General features: G+C 31.7%; 1 protein-coding gene across 1 annotated transcript in view; it reads right to left on the reverse strand.

The window, feature by feature from the left end:
* Nucleotides 1-257: 257 nt before the first annotated feature.
* ASZ1 (ankyrin repeat, SAM and basic leucine zipper domain containing 1) overlaps nt 258-15,870 on the reverse strand; it is a 56,496-nt gene continuing 40,883 nt past the window's right edge. The window contains exons 5-13 of the mRNA XM_004741907.3: nt 15,722-15,833; nt 15,073-15,207; nt 13,792-13,916; nt 12,868-12,943; nt 11,424-11,480; nt 10,455-10,564; nt 5,039-5,144; nt 4,092-4,205; nt 258-781 (exon numbers count right to left, since the gene is read on the reverse strand). Of these exons, the coding sequence (XP_004741964.2) occupies nt 629-781; nt 4,092-4,205; nt 5,039-5,144; nt 10,455-10,564; nt 11,424-11,480; nt 12,868-12,943; nt 13,792-13,916; nt 15,073-15,207; nt 15,722-15,833 (988 nt within the window). The 3' untranslated portion in view covers nt 258-628. The remainder of the gene's footprint in view (nt 782-4,091; nt 4,206-5,038; nt 5,145-10,454; nt 10,565-11,423; nt 11,481-12,867; nt 12,944-13,791; nt 13,917-15,072; nt 15,208-15,721; nt 15,834-15,870) is intronic.

A 15,870-nucleotide genomic window follows, 5' to 3' on the forward strand; every position in this document is an offset into this window, starting at 1 on the left:
TTATTTTTTTCATCATAAGTGCCCTGTTTAAGCCCCATCAACTATTTCCCCCATCTCCCACCCACCTCTGGTAGCCACCTGTGTATTCTCTACAGTTAAAAAACAGGAACACACTGCCTTTTTTTTTTTTTTAAAGATTTTATTTATTTATTTGACAGACAGAGATCACAAGTAGGCATAGAGGCAGGAAGAGAGAGAAAAGGAAGCAGACTCCCTGCCGAGCAGACAGCCCAATGCGGGGCTGGATCCCAGGACCCTGAGATCATGACCTGAGCCGAAGGCAGAGGCTTTAACCCACTGAGCCACCCACGCGCCCCCACACTGCTTTTAAATGTCAAAGAATATTAGATAAAACTTTTGTTTTGAATGTGATTTAGAATCATAGAATCAAACTTGAGAATCACTTGTAATTTACTACTTGATCAAAATTAACATAACAGTATAGCAAATTATGTTTTTAACTCAAACTGACAAACCATCTTCTAAAGAAACTTTTTGCTCTATGCAATCATAATTTCTCCTATGGAGTACCAACAAATAATGTAGTTCTACTGTGCCAGAAATAGTTAAAAGCAACATTCGTAGGTAATTTGAATTATGCATACATTATTCAAAACAAATGTTATGGTTATTTTCTCTGCAAGGTTAGCTTGCAAACAAAAAGAAGCAACCCAACTCCGCATACTGCAATAGCCGTCCTCTTCAAGATTTTGCTATTCCATGTTGATACTTCTTCCATTAATGGAATGTGAGTTGGATCATTTTCTCGCTCATTTTGTAACTAATATTTAGTATAAGAAAATGAAAAGAGTTAATGTACAGTACACTGAAAAATATCTTTGATTTTTAAAAATAAAATATCCATGTTAATTCAGTTGATGTAGAGGCAGCCACTGCAAGATTTCCATGGAAGATTTAAAGTGAACACATACGTCTTAAAAAACCATCTTTTTTGCCGAGGATCCCATCATGATGAATTAGTTTCACATTAAGAATAAATGCTTTGATAGATTATTACATTTTAAAATCATTTTTTTTAAATTTTTTTATTTTTTATAAACATATATTTTTATCCCCAGGGGTACAGGTCTGTGAATCACCAGGTTTACACACTTCACAGTAAAATCATTTTTTTATCAAGAGATAAAGTTCCTTGAATATTTCTATTTTTACCTACAAGCAATGATAATTGCTATTTTCCCCTCTGTATTTAAATATTAAATGATTTCTTAACAAAAAAGTAAACCATTCTTATACCTATAATACATAAAATTTATCAAAAACTAGAGGATTTGATGCTATTGCTAGAAGTTTAATCCTTTATTTAGATATAATTGTAGGAACAAATACTAACAAAAACTTAAGTGACTCTTTTAGGAATTCTTAGCAATGAAAGCACATGACCCAGTCAGTTTCTGAATACTCCTACAGAACTCTGTTGCTAAAGAAGGCCCCCCAACCATGTGTGTGGGTTGTGTGTATGTGTAGGAGAGAGAGAAAGAAGAGAGAAAGATAGTTGATGGGGGAGGAGCAGAAGGAGGAGAATGAGCAGAAGCCAAAAGATCTTTAAAAGATAAAAAGAATCAGGCACTTTTATAGAGTGATATATACTAGAAACATACTGGGCTAGAGTGGTGACATAGATATTTCCAACATTAGCAAGAATAACTACATCTAAAATCTACAGTGTAAATATTTAATTTAAAAAGCTTGCAAAATTAATTTTAAATTTACAGCAGAAAACAGACTTCAATGCCAATCTTCTTAATACTGTATTCTTGGCCTGACTTCCAAATGGCTTCATTCAGTAACAGATTCCTTTTTGACACTGATGCTCCATTTACTGAATCCCGAGACAGCCATTCCTTTTATTAACCAATTACTTAGAATGACCCTTTCTGACAGGAGCCTGTCACTGTGTTGCTTTGAAAGAGAGTGATGTGGTGTTAAAGTCTAGCCTTGACCTCTCCTACCCTCTCTCTATGTTACCTCCATACACTTATCTATGGTAACCCATATTTTTTAAAAATTTGCTTCAGTTATTATTGGTAAACTGAAATATCATAAGCTTAACAGGCATAATAGCATATTCCCAAATCTGGAAGCCTTCACAGTTCCCTAAATCAAATCTCATGGTGATTACTACTTTAGACTAATCCAGAAAAACCAGTATAAAGCTTGCTCAAAAATTAAGACTTTCCTGACCAAAGAACTGTATCTGCCATTATTATAAACTAATAAATGTATTTTCAAGGCTTGTTCTTATATAGAAATATATAAATTTGAGGTAGAGAAGGCCATAGAAAAAAGACTTTATGTTTAGCTAAAGAAAGCTAAGGTTTCTCCTTATAGATACACATTATTAAAATAAATATCATGGTACCTGATTGAATTATTTATGTTTTAGAGTCAAAGTTACCCCTAAAGCAGTGCTTCTTAATTTCATTCTTTTAGGAAAAAACCTGTCCTCTCTCTCTTATTTCATCTCAGTCTTCTTTGCCCTCCCCAAATGTTTTTAGTTTATCTTGGAGAAAACAAATAATTACCAGTCCTGAGGAAAGATGTCTTGGGGGAATTTCCTACACTAAACATTAAAGGATGATGCTTTGCAGGAAGTATCTTTACATAGCCCATCCAAATTTCCCCTGGATCGTCATGAAAAATACCATGCTACGTAAAATCAATATGATTTTCCTTTACTTCTTCAAGATGATGAAGGTAGTGAAGATGATTGGTGCTATAATTCTCATGTTGTCAACAAGTTAAGAAAGTAGAAAATTAGATTTTTATATGAGAAAGTTTGTTTGAAGAGTGGTATGGATTAAAGGAACACAGAAGTGGAAGGAGTGTAGTTAGGAGACTAATGGGTAGCACAGTTGCCTGACATATAGTAGACACTTATGATTATGAATGAATAAATGTCAGAGATAATACAACTTCTAAGATGCCTCTTTCTCTAGAAAGGAGATATTGTCTATAAGAATTCTGAGATATACTGCTCATTTGGCCCATTTAAAATTTATTTATTCCCTTATTATTTTGTAAAATTTGCTTCACCATTTTCTACTCACTTAAAAAAGACTCCTTTAACCAAACACATGTTCCTAGCTAGGATGACAAATTACCTGGAACATGTATAAAGTTGATTTTGAGAAGAACCTTTTCTGATAAAATATTAATGAAAATATCAAATGACTTATGGGTTGAACCTATACAAATTTAAAGAATAATCTGACATTCACTTCAGCTATTTCATAAAAATTATAGACACCAAAGATATTAAATAGAGTAGGAGAACTCAGAAGTGAGTTCTTGAGTCAAATGAAAGTGTTTTCCTTTATTACATATCTTCAACAGAGTTCCCGATTTCAGCAACTTAGATCTTGTTATAGCCAATTTTCTTAAGAGGAGGGAAAATCATCTGTCCTTAAATCCAGATATATAGTTCTACATGAATACAGAAACACCACCAAAAAAAGCCCATACTCTTTAAGAACGTCTAGAAAATAGAATATTTCATCTAAAAATCTATCTCATCAACAGAACTGATAAACATGTCATTTTCATAATTTTTCATCTGCATATTAATATGTAAGAAAGAATATAACTTCACATCTTTAACATGGTAATACTTGATTTTCATTATATTTTTTTGGCTGCACATCATTATAACAAAAGGGTGTACCATAATTAGTTAAATCATTCTCCTGCCATAGGACATTATGGCACATACAATTTTGGAATCATTAAATTATTGATAGATACAAATATTTTTACGGCTCTTGGCACATCTTGCCAAACTGTTTCTGAAAGGGGTTGTGACATCAGTCTCACATGAAAATAGCAACTTGGTGAATACCCAGGAGTGGGTATGATGACACATCCTACCTTGCTAATTTAAAAGATGAAAATCATAGATCTTGTTCTTTTAGTCTGCATTTCTATAATGACCCACAAAGTTTGTTTCTTATATTTCTTCTTTCTTTCCTTTTTCTACTTGTCTAGTGGGAGCTTAAGTTGCTCTTGTCAGAACTGCTTCATCATCTGACATATTGTGTATCATTTCCCCTTTTAAAATATTAAATACATACCTTCTGAATTAAATCTTTTAGTTTGCAGACCTCTTTACTCAAATCTTCAACATTACTAACCAGTTCTTCACAAACTGAAGTAAAATTCCGGGGAGAAGCCCATTCTAGTACTATCTGTGAATATTTTCAAAAGTCACATTTTAAAGAATGGGAAATGACAGTTTATAACTTTGTATCTACAAAAATTACACAGTATTCTCACCCATTAAATTATGAAACTGAAAAGCATTTTTGTTCAGGATAAATTCTGATGCCAAAAAGAAGTTAGTGATTTTATATAATCACATCAGTTTCTTGAATACATTTATAAAATATATGTATATATGACTTTATGGAGACCAATATTTAGTAATAATAGAATTTATGGTGAACAAATAAATTCATGAAGGTTTTAAGAATGATAAGACTCCTATATTATTGTTACATAAAAATCAGAGGAAAACAAGTGCATTAAGTATTTTTCACTATAAACAAATAGTTAAAACCAAATCACATGAAAAACTCTACAAAAAAAGTTTGCTTTTACAGGTCACTTACACTTTCTCTATTTAACTTTTCCTTCATTAACAAACCTTATATTGATATGGTTTTTAATAACACTCAACACATTGTTTTGTTTCAACTTTCACTTGGGTCTCCTGTCACTTTATATTTTAAACAACTATATTCCCTTTAAGAAATGTTAAAGGGAATATAACATTTCCCTTTATGAAATGTTAGGAAAAAACCTAACAGATCAGTTTAATTTTTGGTCTAACTCATTTTCCTTTACTTGAACACAGTTCTTTAATTAATTCATATATAAAGGAGTAATAATTAAACATATTGACTTATTTACATTTTATGTGACTTACAATTTTACCAGACCACTGTTTAGAGAATTATCATTAAATTATCTGGAATGTTCTTCAGCACTCATACTTTTCTTAACAAGTTTTATAGAATACCTTGTGAGAATTTACAGGCAACTCAGTTATGATATTCTGTACAGCTGTTATTAAATGGCCACACTGTTTGTTTAATTTCAGAAGAAAGTTGAGGAACTCATCACCACTAAAGAGAGGAAACAAACAAGTAGGAATCACTAATATGAGCAATTTACTTCATTTTACTGGGTTAGTTACTCAATGTCTAGTCATAATATTTACTATATTCTTTAAAAATATTTATAGAATAGCTAATATGTATTAGCTATGAATTAGACATTGGGTAAACAAAGAAAATATAATATAAATGTAAAATATAAAATAAATATATATATATAATATATAAATATAAAATATAAAATATAAATATAATAAAATATAAAATATAAAAAAATATATATAAAATATAAAAATATTTATAGAATAGCTAATATGTATTAGCTATGAATTAGACATTGGGTAAACAAAGAAAACAAGTCTCCAATCTTGAGGATCTTATAATCTCACTATTCAAAGACACATATAAAGAAGGAATATAAAACTATAAATATTGAGTATCTATTACACAAAGGCAATGCACTGGTTATTTTACATTTACCATTCTTTAATTCCTCCCTACAACTCCTATAACGCAGATGTTAACATTAGCTTATAGCTGAGACATCTAAAACTTGGAGATAATGAACTTAGTATAATGGGAATAGAGAATTTGTAATGCTTCACAGAGATGGTACTTGAATATAAATTTATACAGTCTTAATGAATAAAAGGGAAATACATAGCCTTCTTGTGATGCATAATTTTCAGGGCCACTGAATATTGCCAAGCATGTTGTAAAAATCGCAACCTTATAGTATGCATTCATCATATACTGTGTGAAAATCGCAACCCTATAGTATGCATTCATCATATACTGTGTGAATGGCTTCCCCCTCTCCACCCCAGAACTCTACAATACACCTCCTGTTAGAATATCTCTCTCTTTTCCCTGTGCCATAAGAGCAACATGTCCTGGCTGGGGCTGTTTCTCCATCCTATTCTCAGAATAATAATAAGAAGGAGATCCATTTCAGGTGCAGCCATGACACATGTGCTCAAGAAATACATTTTGTTATTATAAATCATTTAGAAGTTATTTTTTTTAAGTGTAGTACTTTTATTTTTATTTATTTTATTTTTAATTGGGATGGATTAAAAAGAGGCACAAAGGAACTTTCTGGGATGAAAAAAGTTATTTCTTACTGCAGCATGACATGGTGTAAATTAAAACAAAAGGCCATGTTTTAAAAGTGTGAAGTTAAGTACTGGGATAAAATTTAGCACCAAGAACCATAAGATATCTGGGAATAAACCTAACCAAAGAGGTAAAGAATCTGTACTTGAGGAACTACAGAATGCTCATGAAAAAAATTAAAGAAGAAACAAAAAGATGGAAGAGCATTCCATGCTCATGGATCGGAAGAATAAACATTGTTAACATGTCTATACTGCCCAGAACAATCTATACTTTCAGTGCCATCCCAACCAAAATTCCACTGGCATTCTTCAAAGAGCTGGAACAAACAATCCTAAAATTTGTATGGAACCAGAAGAGACCCCAAATCACTAAGGAAATGTTGAAAAAGAAAAACAAAACAAGGGCATCACGTTGCCTGATTTCAAGCTTTACTACAAAGCTGTGATCACCAAGACAGCATGGTACTGGCACAAAAACAGACATATAGACCAGTGGAACAGAGTAGAGAGCCCAGATATGGACCCTCAACTCTGTGGTCAAATAATCTTCAACAAAGCAGGAAAAAATACACAGTGGAAAAAAGACAGTCTCTTCAATAAACGGTGCTGGGAAAATTGGACAGCTATGTGTACAGAAGAATGAAACTCAACCATTCTCTTACACCATACACAAAGATAAACTCGGAATGGGTAAAAGACCTCAACATAAGGCAGGAATCTATCAAAATCCTAGAGGAGAACATAGGCAGTAACCTCTCTGACATCAGCCACAGCAACTTCTTTCAAGACATGTGTCCAAAGGCAAAGGAAACAAAAGCAAAACTGAACTTTTGTGACTTCATTAAGATAAAAAGCTTCTGCACAGCAAAGGAAACAGTCAACAAAATAAGAGGCAAACCACGGAATGGGAGAAGATATTTGCAAAAGACTGTACAGACAAAGGGCTGATCTATAATGATCTATAAAGAATTCCTCAAACTCAACACACACAAAACAGATAATAACGTCAAAAAATGGGCAGAAGACATGAACAGACAATTCTCCAAAGAAGACATACAAATGGCTAAAAGACATGAAAAAATGTTCATCATCATTAGCCATCACGGAGATTCAAATCAAAACACTGAGATACCACCTTATCCAGTTAGAATGGCCAAAATCAACAAGACAGGAAAAAACAAGTATTGGAGAGGATGTGGAGAAAGGGGAAACCTTTTACATGGCTGGTGGGAATGCAAGTTGGTGCAACCAACTTTGGAAAACAGTGTGGAGATTCCTTAAGAAATTAAAAATAGAGCTACCTTATGACCCTGCAACTGCACTATTATTTACCTCAAAGATACAGATGTAGTGAAAAGAAGGGCCATCTGCACTCCAAAGTTCACAGCAGCAATGGCCACAGTGGCCAAACTGTGGAAAGAACCAAGACGCCCTTCAACAGATGAATGGATAAAGAAGATATGGTCTTTATCTACAATGGAATATTATGCCTCCATCAGAAAGGATGAATACCCAACTTTTGTATCAACATGGATGGGACTGGAGGAGAGTATGCTTAGTCAAATAAGTCAAGCAAAGAGTCAATTATCATATGGTTTCACTTACTTGTGGAGCATAAGGAATAATACGGAAGACATTGGGAGATAAGAGAGAAGTGGGTTGGGGGAAATTGGAGGGGGAGACAAGCTATGAGAGAATGTAGACTCTGAGAAACAAACTGAGGGTTTTGGAGGGGAGGGACCTGGGAGCTTAGGTAAGCCTGGTGGTGGGTATTAAGGAGGACACTCTGCTAGAGTATTTCCTTACAGCACACATTTTCTTCCAGTATTTTTCATATGCATTTATACAACTGGTTTTATACCTCATACTCCATTTCATATTTGCCTTTTATACTTATGAGTATTTTTTAAAGTCTTAAAATAATTTGAAGGACAGAACAGAATATATTAATGCAATGTAATTCAACCATTCCCCTGATGTTAAATATTTAGAGTTTCTAATTTTGGAATGTTTATAAATAATAGATGTGAACAATATTTTTGCATAAATTCTATATCTTCTTTTTAGAGGAAAAATAGTTTCCTCAATGGACACAGTTATGAGATGTTTTTGATATATTTGAGTAAATGTCAGGTAGGCTCAGAGAAAAGGTCTGGACATAAACTGTTGAAAATGTCAAGATATAGATTAAAGCTTACTATTTCAGTTCAAAATATGTCAAGGTAGTAACGGAATAGTTATTATTTTTAAATTGCATTCTCTAATTCTGCAAACATAGTAATGCTAAGTGTAGAAAAAAGTAAATTTACTGTGCATGTGTTCTTGTAACAGACTATTTTAGAAAATTTAACACATAGAAGAAAAGTATTATAAAATAAATCAGTAGCTAAATTGTTGAAGTCACATTACCAGAAGATTATAATCAATCAATTCAACTTTTCCTGCTGTTAGTTTTCTTATGACTTAATGACTAATTTCTTCTTTAAAGAATGACTTTGAACAAATGGGAAGTAAAACCTTTTTCATAAGAGCATGTAAACAAAGTCTGTGATTTAATAACAAGGTCAAATTCTTGGAATATATGTCTGCCAGTTATATTTTTTAAAAATCCAGCAGTTTTAATAAGTGAACCATTCAGGATTCTGCACATTCTTGTCTATTAAATTCTACAAAGTAAATTTGTACAGGCAACTCTGTCATCATATAAATAAGTTACATTAAAAATTTTAATTTCCAATTTAGTTCACATAGAACTTAAAACATTCCTTCACGGAGACAAAAAATTAAGAAAAGAAACAGAGATTCAAGAAGTTTTAAGTTCTCACAACTGAAATCCTTTAAAATATTTAAAAATGTTGAAATATTTGAGTCATAATATTATTATGAAACAATATTAGGCATTATTTTGAATAAAGATCATCTTATTATAAGGAAAAAGTTAAGAGAAATAATTCAATCTTGCAATAAGCTTTTGAGAGAAATCTGGATCATCTAAACTATCCCATGGAAAACTTCCCTAAATACTAAAATGTGGACATCTATCATTTATTTTTATATATGTTTATGTTAATTTTAGTTGCAATGTTCATTATAGTTGCAATGTTACTTTTAGGCAGGATACATTAGTGCTGATAGTACTGCATTTGTAAGTATATTTTATAAGATAGAACTTGGATAAAACTTATGGGAATTAGGATGAGCGAAAAAAGCAAATCAAAAAAGGATGCATACTGTATGATTCCATTTAGGTAACATTCACGAATAATATCATTATCAAGATGGACAACAAATTATTGGTTGTTAGGGATTGGGGGGGATGGTCTGTCTATAAGGGAGTAGTGTGAAGGAGATTTATGGTAGTAAGTATACTGATTGTGGCAGTGGTTACATGAAGATACACGAGATAAGACTGAATAAAGCTATACATATACATACAAATGAACACATATTTAACCGGTGAACTACAAATAAGCTATGTGGATTGTATCACATATGTCAGTTTTCTGGTTTTAGTACTGTACTACAGTTATACAAGATTTTAGTACCTGGCAAGACTGAGTAAAGAATGCATGGGATCTTCCTGAACATCTCTTTGCAATTTCCTGTAATTCTATAATTATTTCGCTTAAAAAGTTAAGCAATTTACTGTCCCACAAAATATTAATAAAATAAAATACAATTATTTTTTAAATGGTTTTAGATTAAAATATTACTAATAATCAGTGCTTGACATGTTTATAATATTAAAACTGAGCTTTATATATTGACAACATAATTCCTTAAAGAGTAAGGCTAAAAACACAGCTGAATTACACTGCAAATGCTTTATAGCCCTGTGAAAAAATTACTACTCTGAATTTTCAACTTGACACCTGAAATGATTCAAAAAGAATTCGAGCTTTACTATAAAAAGCATGGGATCTCATATAGTTCATTTAACAAAAGGCAATGAAAAAATAAAAGAATGTTTCTAACTGAGTTAACAAGAAGATGCACTGTTTTGCTTTTTGGTAAAATGACTTTATAAAAATTGATGTTATAAAGTACCTCCTACTTCAGAACACAATATATTGTAAAATGAACTATCCATTTCATTGGGAAAATGATTATCAAGTAAAAGGACTCAGAAACTATGAAAATTAAACATTTCAGTTCTTTTTTAAGAACAGCTGATTCTAAACAATATTAATGTTAATTTTACCTGATTTCCAACTTTGCCACTTCAGGTAATTCTCCAAATTTTATCTCTTCTACCTCTAGTTCTTTAAGAGCAGCCAGAATTTTTTGCTGATCTCTACTGGTAATTCCATTCTAAGTAAAAATAATTTTAAGGTGCAACAGGACAGTCATACTTGAGTAATTTAATATTCAATATTACTAAAGAAGTTTTCTACTTGATTAATTCACATCTTGAAAAAACAAATAAGAAACAAGTAAGAAACACACTGAAAAATAGTTTACTTTTACTTGTGACTGACAAGGTTACATCATTAAAAAGATATCTAGTGACTATAGCTAATTTTTTGCAAAACTGGATTCTAAAAGCAAATTACAAGATATTAAAATTTCCAAAACCACTGCAGTAAAATTATTTTTCCTTCAAAGCATTATTCAAAATATTATCAGTGATTAAATAAGGATTAAGTCTTCTTTTGTCTTTACTTTTAGTGCTAACTAACTAAACTTTCTCTCCTCGATTAAGCTAAGTAGTATGTTTATTTTGACTTGTAAAACTGAAGATTTCAAGTTTCCAATGTATTCATGGAGGAAGATGATTACTTTTCAGGTATTCTATTAAAGTATCTCTAGTATTTCCCAAGCTTATTTTCAAATTGTTACTTAATAATACTAGATGGCAAAATAATAGGTCTTGATCTTTTTGAGAACTGACAAAAGGCAGTATTTGGAGGACACATATGCATACCTATGTACAAAAAAAGCCACCTCTTATTTCTAAGTAAATTGTTTTATAAAACTATTTCGGATTTAGAAATGAAGCAGCAGTTTTAGCTGAGATACCATGATTAATCTGAAGAAAAAAGCAAATTCAAAAACCTATCAAAAGATAATTTACAGTTTGTACCTCTAGGATTTTTAAAATAGAAAATAAAAACATCCAGAATTCCTAAAATATGAACGAATGCCTGGAGTTTTTGAAACTGACACTAACCTTTGTAAATTCATCTTTCCTCATAGTCAAAAGGTGTCTTAAGGTTATATCTCTTTCCTGTAGAATAGAAAAAATGCAACAGTTTGATACAAATACAACATTAGAAGGGGAAGTAGGCAACTGTCCTAAATTAGTCAGTTATATGCTACCCTCCTAAATAACTTTTAGTTCTAAAAGGGAATAGGATATATAGGTATAGAACTATACCACTGGGTAGACAGTAGAGTGTCATTATATATATAATTACCTAAAAAAGTACAAACATAGCCAGTTTCCCAGATTCAAAGAAAATCATTATAACATATCTGCTCACATAAGTAGAAAGAGTTTTATAAAATTTGATTGACATTATATTTTATGAATATTTTTAAATTTCTACTTGCATATTAAGTAATCAATAACATTTAGTTTTGGGGCGCCTGGGTGGCTCAGTGGGTTAAAGCCTCTGCTTTCGGCTCAGGTCATGATCCCAGGGTCCTGGGATCGAGCCCCACATCGGGCTCTCTGCTCAGCAGGGAGCCTGCTTCCTCCTCTCTCTCTGCCTGCCTCTCTGCCTACTTGTGATCTCTGTCAAATAAATAAATAAAATCTTAAAAAAAAATAACATTTAGTTTTATTCAGTATTTCTCAAATAGGAAGAAGTTTCAAGGGACACCTCGGTGGCTCAGTAAGCTAAGCCTCTGCTTTCAGCTCAGGGTCATGATCTCAGGGTCCTGGGATCGAGCCCCACATTGGGGCTCAGCAGGGAGCCTGCTTCCCCCTACCTCTGCCTGTCTCTCTGCCTACTTATGATCTCCCTCTGTCAAATAAATAAATAAAATCTTAAAAAAAAAAAGAAGTTTCGAGATTGTAAAATGAAGCCCAGTTCTGAACTACCTAAACAAAGTGTGTATATTCCTAAAGAGAGCTTATCTCAAATAGTGCTTTACTGCTTCATATCAGCTAAATGGCTGATAACTGTCATCTATTCAAACCCCATAATACATACCCAAAGTATCTATAACAATGCTAGGCATATGATCTAATTTAATCTCTATGACAATCCTAAACTAGGTATTATCATCCTTATGAAAAAAGAGATTTAAGTAACATACTTCAGTTAATCATTACAGCAAGAATCTGATACCAGATTTGTTTGACTGAAAATCATGCTTCTAATATTCTATATGGGAAGATCAGAAACTGTAAAAACAAACTAAGGGCTTAAAAGTATAAGGAGGGGTTCTGTAAGGTTTCAGGCAGTGAGTAAAAGCTGTTTATTCCAGCCAGATTCAAATTTATATAAATTTCTAGAATAATAAATTTTCAAATGTTTTAAAGTTTAAAATGGGATCTATTACAAATTATGGAGAAAAGTGTACTTGTCACTTTGATATCAGCATGCTTATGAATTAATATTTAGTTAACAAATAAGCATATCAATGTATCTCACACAAGATCTTACCTTTAATAAATCTGTCATATGTTCAAGTCCAAGACCATGTAAAAATATTTCCAGGTCTCCAAATGCTGTATATGAACTATACATATTTATAGAAATGTTAATTTCAGAACAGACTGTAAGTGCACAATCGTAGTTGTAAATTTACACACTAGACCTATGTTATATCAAAGAAATTAGGAAGTTTCTTGAGTGAAGATCTAAGTAAACAGAGAAAACAATGACAGTAACACAGTTGCCTATTGTATGTTCCTTGCAAGGTCTCTAAACATGAAAATCTCTTTAACTGTAGAAAGTAAAGATTTAATAATTTTAAATGTGGGTAAGCAGAGACAATTTTGTGGCCATGTAGTGAAGTGTGTTTAGTAAACAATGTATTTTTAATTTTAGCTTATAAAGTCAGAAATTTGCTAAAAAGAATTAGAAAGCAAGATGCAGTCTAGTCTGAACACTAACAAAAATGTAATCTTAGACCTTTTTTAGAAATAAATTTCATTGTAGGGGTGCCTTGGTGGCTCAGTGTGTTAAGCCTCTGCCTTCAGCTCAGGTCATGATCTTAGGGTCCTGGGATCGAGCCCCATATCTGGCTCTCTGCTCAGCAGGGAACCTGCTTTCCCCTCTCTCTGCCTACTGTCAAATAAATAAATAAAATTAAAAAAAAATTTTTTTAAAGAAATAAATTTTATTGTTGTTATTTTATTTAAAGTCAGAAATTATTCTCATTACTGTTAGTACACATACATAAAATTTTTCTAAAAATCTGGAGAAAAAAGCATTTTTAAAATCCAGACATTTCTCAGTGATATGAAAAAATGCTTGCAAAAGTATAAAATATATTTTAAATGTCATCATATTTTCTAAAGCTAAAGACATGCACACTTTTTACTTATTTATTGATATTTTATTGGATGGAAACATGTTATTTACCTAAATAAGTGATCATTTTCTTTATCAGAATCTGTTGTCAATAGTTTACAGATAGTCTCTTCTTTAGTTAGCTGTTGAAGCTTTCCCTCCAATGGATTTAAAGTTAAAGAAAGAAAATTGAAGATCTGTAAAAAGTTAACAAGCCATTCAAATACAGTTAACATTATTATATACTATCACCTACACTTAGAATCTAACTTTTTAATAAGTCAGGGTTGTGTCACATAATCAGCCAGAACACAAAATCAGATCTCTTTAAAAACAATTTATAACACAAAATAATCTCTGATGTTCATAAATTTAATATGTCAAATTCAGTGTCATCTACCCTAAATTTAATAATGCAGTAAACAAATTAAATTTTCCAAATTTTCAAAGCTTAGAAGAAAAACAATAGATTTCTTTTTGAAGTTTCACATTAGTAATTAAGTAATTATGTCAGTAATTAGTAATTACTCTAGAATAATTTTGGAAATGCAGATTTGAGTTATGAAAGGCATGTTTATCAGATTGCTTAAAATATAGAGAAAGTTATTTTCCATGCAGTAAAAGTGGCATGGTCTGATTATGTGATGGAACTTATGGAATGTTACATGCTTTCAAACTCAGAAACTCAGGTTTAGAAGCTCTTGAACTATATGTTAGTTTTACATAGTTGTACTGTATTATATACTTGCTTATAAATTACAGGCCTTTGGCCAAAAGCTTTGTTATTCAGACTAAAAGTTTGTATCAATAAAGTGATTTAATGTATGGCTAATATTTATTATTGACTTTAATATGTGAATGACAGTAGATTATCCACCCAAATATGTTATCACTGTATTATATACCTTGTCACATGTATAGGAGTAAATGTAGCTTAAAGGATTTAATTTTAAAATGTTTAATATGTATTAATTAAAATTAAAAAACATTTTAATTACGTGTTCAAATTTTGACATTTTACTAGCTTTCTCAAAACACTAGTTAATTTTTAAAAGTCTGGACCAGTTCGAATTGTTAAATGGTCTATTACAATTTTATTTCTAGGGACAGAATAAGACTTTATTATTTCTTTATGTAGCTTTTAAACTACCACATTATAAATGCCTCTTATTTAGTAAAAGTGAGTACTCTAGTAAAATAAAGTTTTCATTAACTGGCCAAAGGAAGATTACATATTTAAGCATTTAATAATAGCCAGCTACACCATTAGAACAGTTCTAAGTTCTAACAAAATAATACAAAGTTCTGAAATAATAATGTAACATGCCAGAGAAAAATTAATATATAGGATACCTCCAGATGTTTATTTCTTTTTGCAATCTCACTTGGTGTCTTTCCATCTTTGGTTTGTAGCATTTTATTAGCTCCAAGTTCAAGCAACTTCAAAACTACATTTTTATGACCCTGACGTGCTGCCCATGTTAAAGCCTGTAAGTGAGGGAAAAGAAGATGTTTAAAGAGAGGGAGTATATATGAAACAGAAAGGAAAACTTTTCAACAGTATTTATGGCACAATAAAAAAGTGAACATGGCTAATTAACAGAATGATTCAATCTCTTCATTTTACAATATAATGTAAACATATTTCCAAAGTTGTAATTGCAAAGCAGACTGCCAGTGCTCACTGATTTTATAAAACCAAATAATGTAGTCAAGTGGTATTAGAGAATGAAATAATATATCTGCTAATCCCTGAACTGTTTTCTGTAAAAATGAATTCTATGTATACTCCCTAACCCAGGCTTTGCTGTGTGTTACAGCTTCTTCTGTCAAGGGTGAGGACAAAAACAGATCATTCCTCTTTTTTTCATTTCAGCAGTTTTCTTCACCAAACAGCAATTATAACCCAGCCCCTCTGTAATTTTTACTTCTTAAAAACTTTTTTTTTGGACTACTGATAATGACAAGATATAAAAAGGAACATTGTGCAATCAGTTCTCACAGTATAACCATTCTCATCCTGGGAATTAACTTCTGCTCCATGAGCAACAAGGAGAGCAACAACCTGAGGGTGACCATCTCGGGCAGCATACATGATTGGAGTCATAAGTCTCCTGAAGAGGAGGAAGAAAAGAAACATCTGTGTTAATG

The sequence above is a fragment of the Mustela putorius genome, unplaced genomic scaffold (assembly GCF_011764305.1).
Source record: "Mustela putorius furo isolate JIRA1106 unplaced genomic scaffold, ASM1176430v1.1 tig00003845_pilon_pilon_pilon, whole genome shotgun sequence".
Taxonomy (NCBI): domain Eukaryota; kingdom Metazoa; phylum Chordata; class Mammalia; order Carnivora; family Mustelidae; genus Mustela; species Mustela putorius.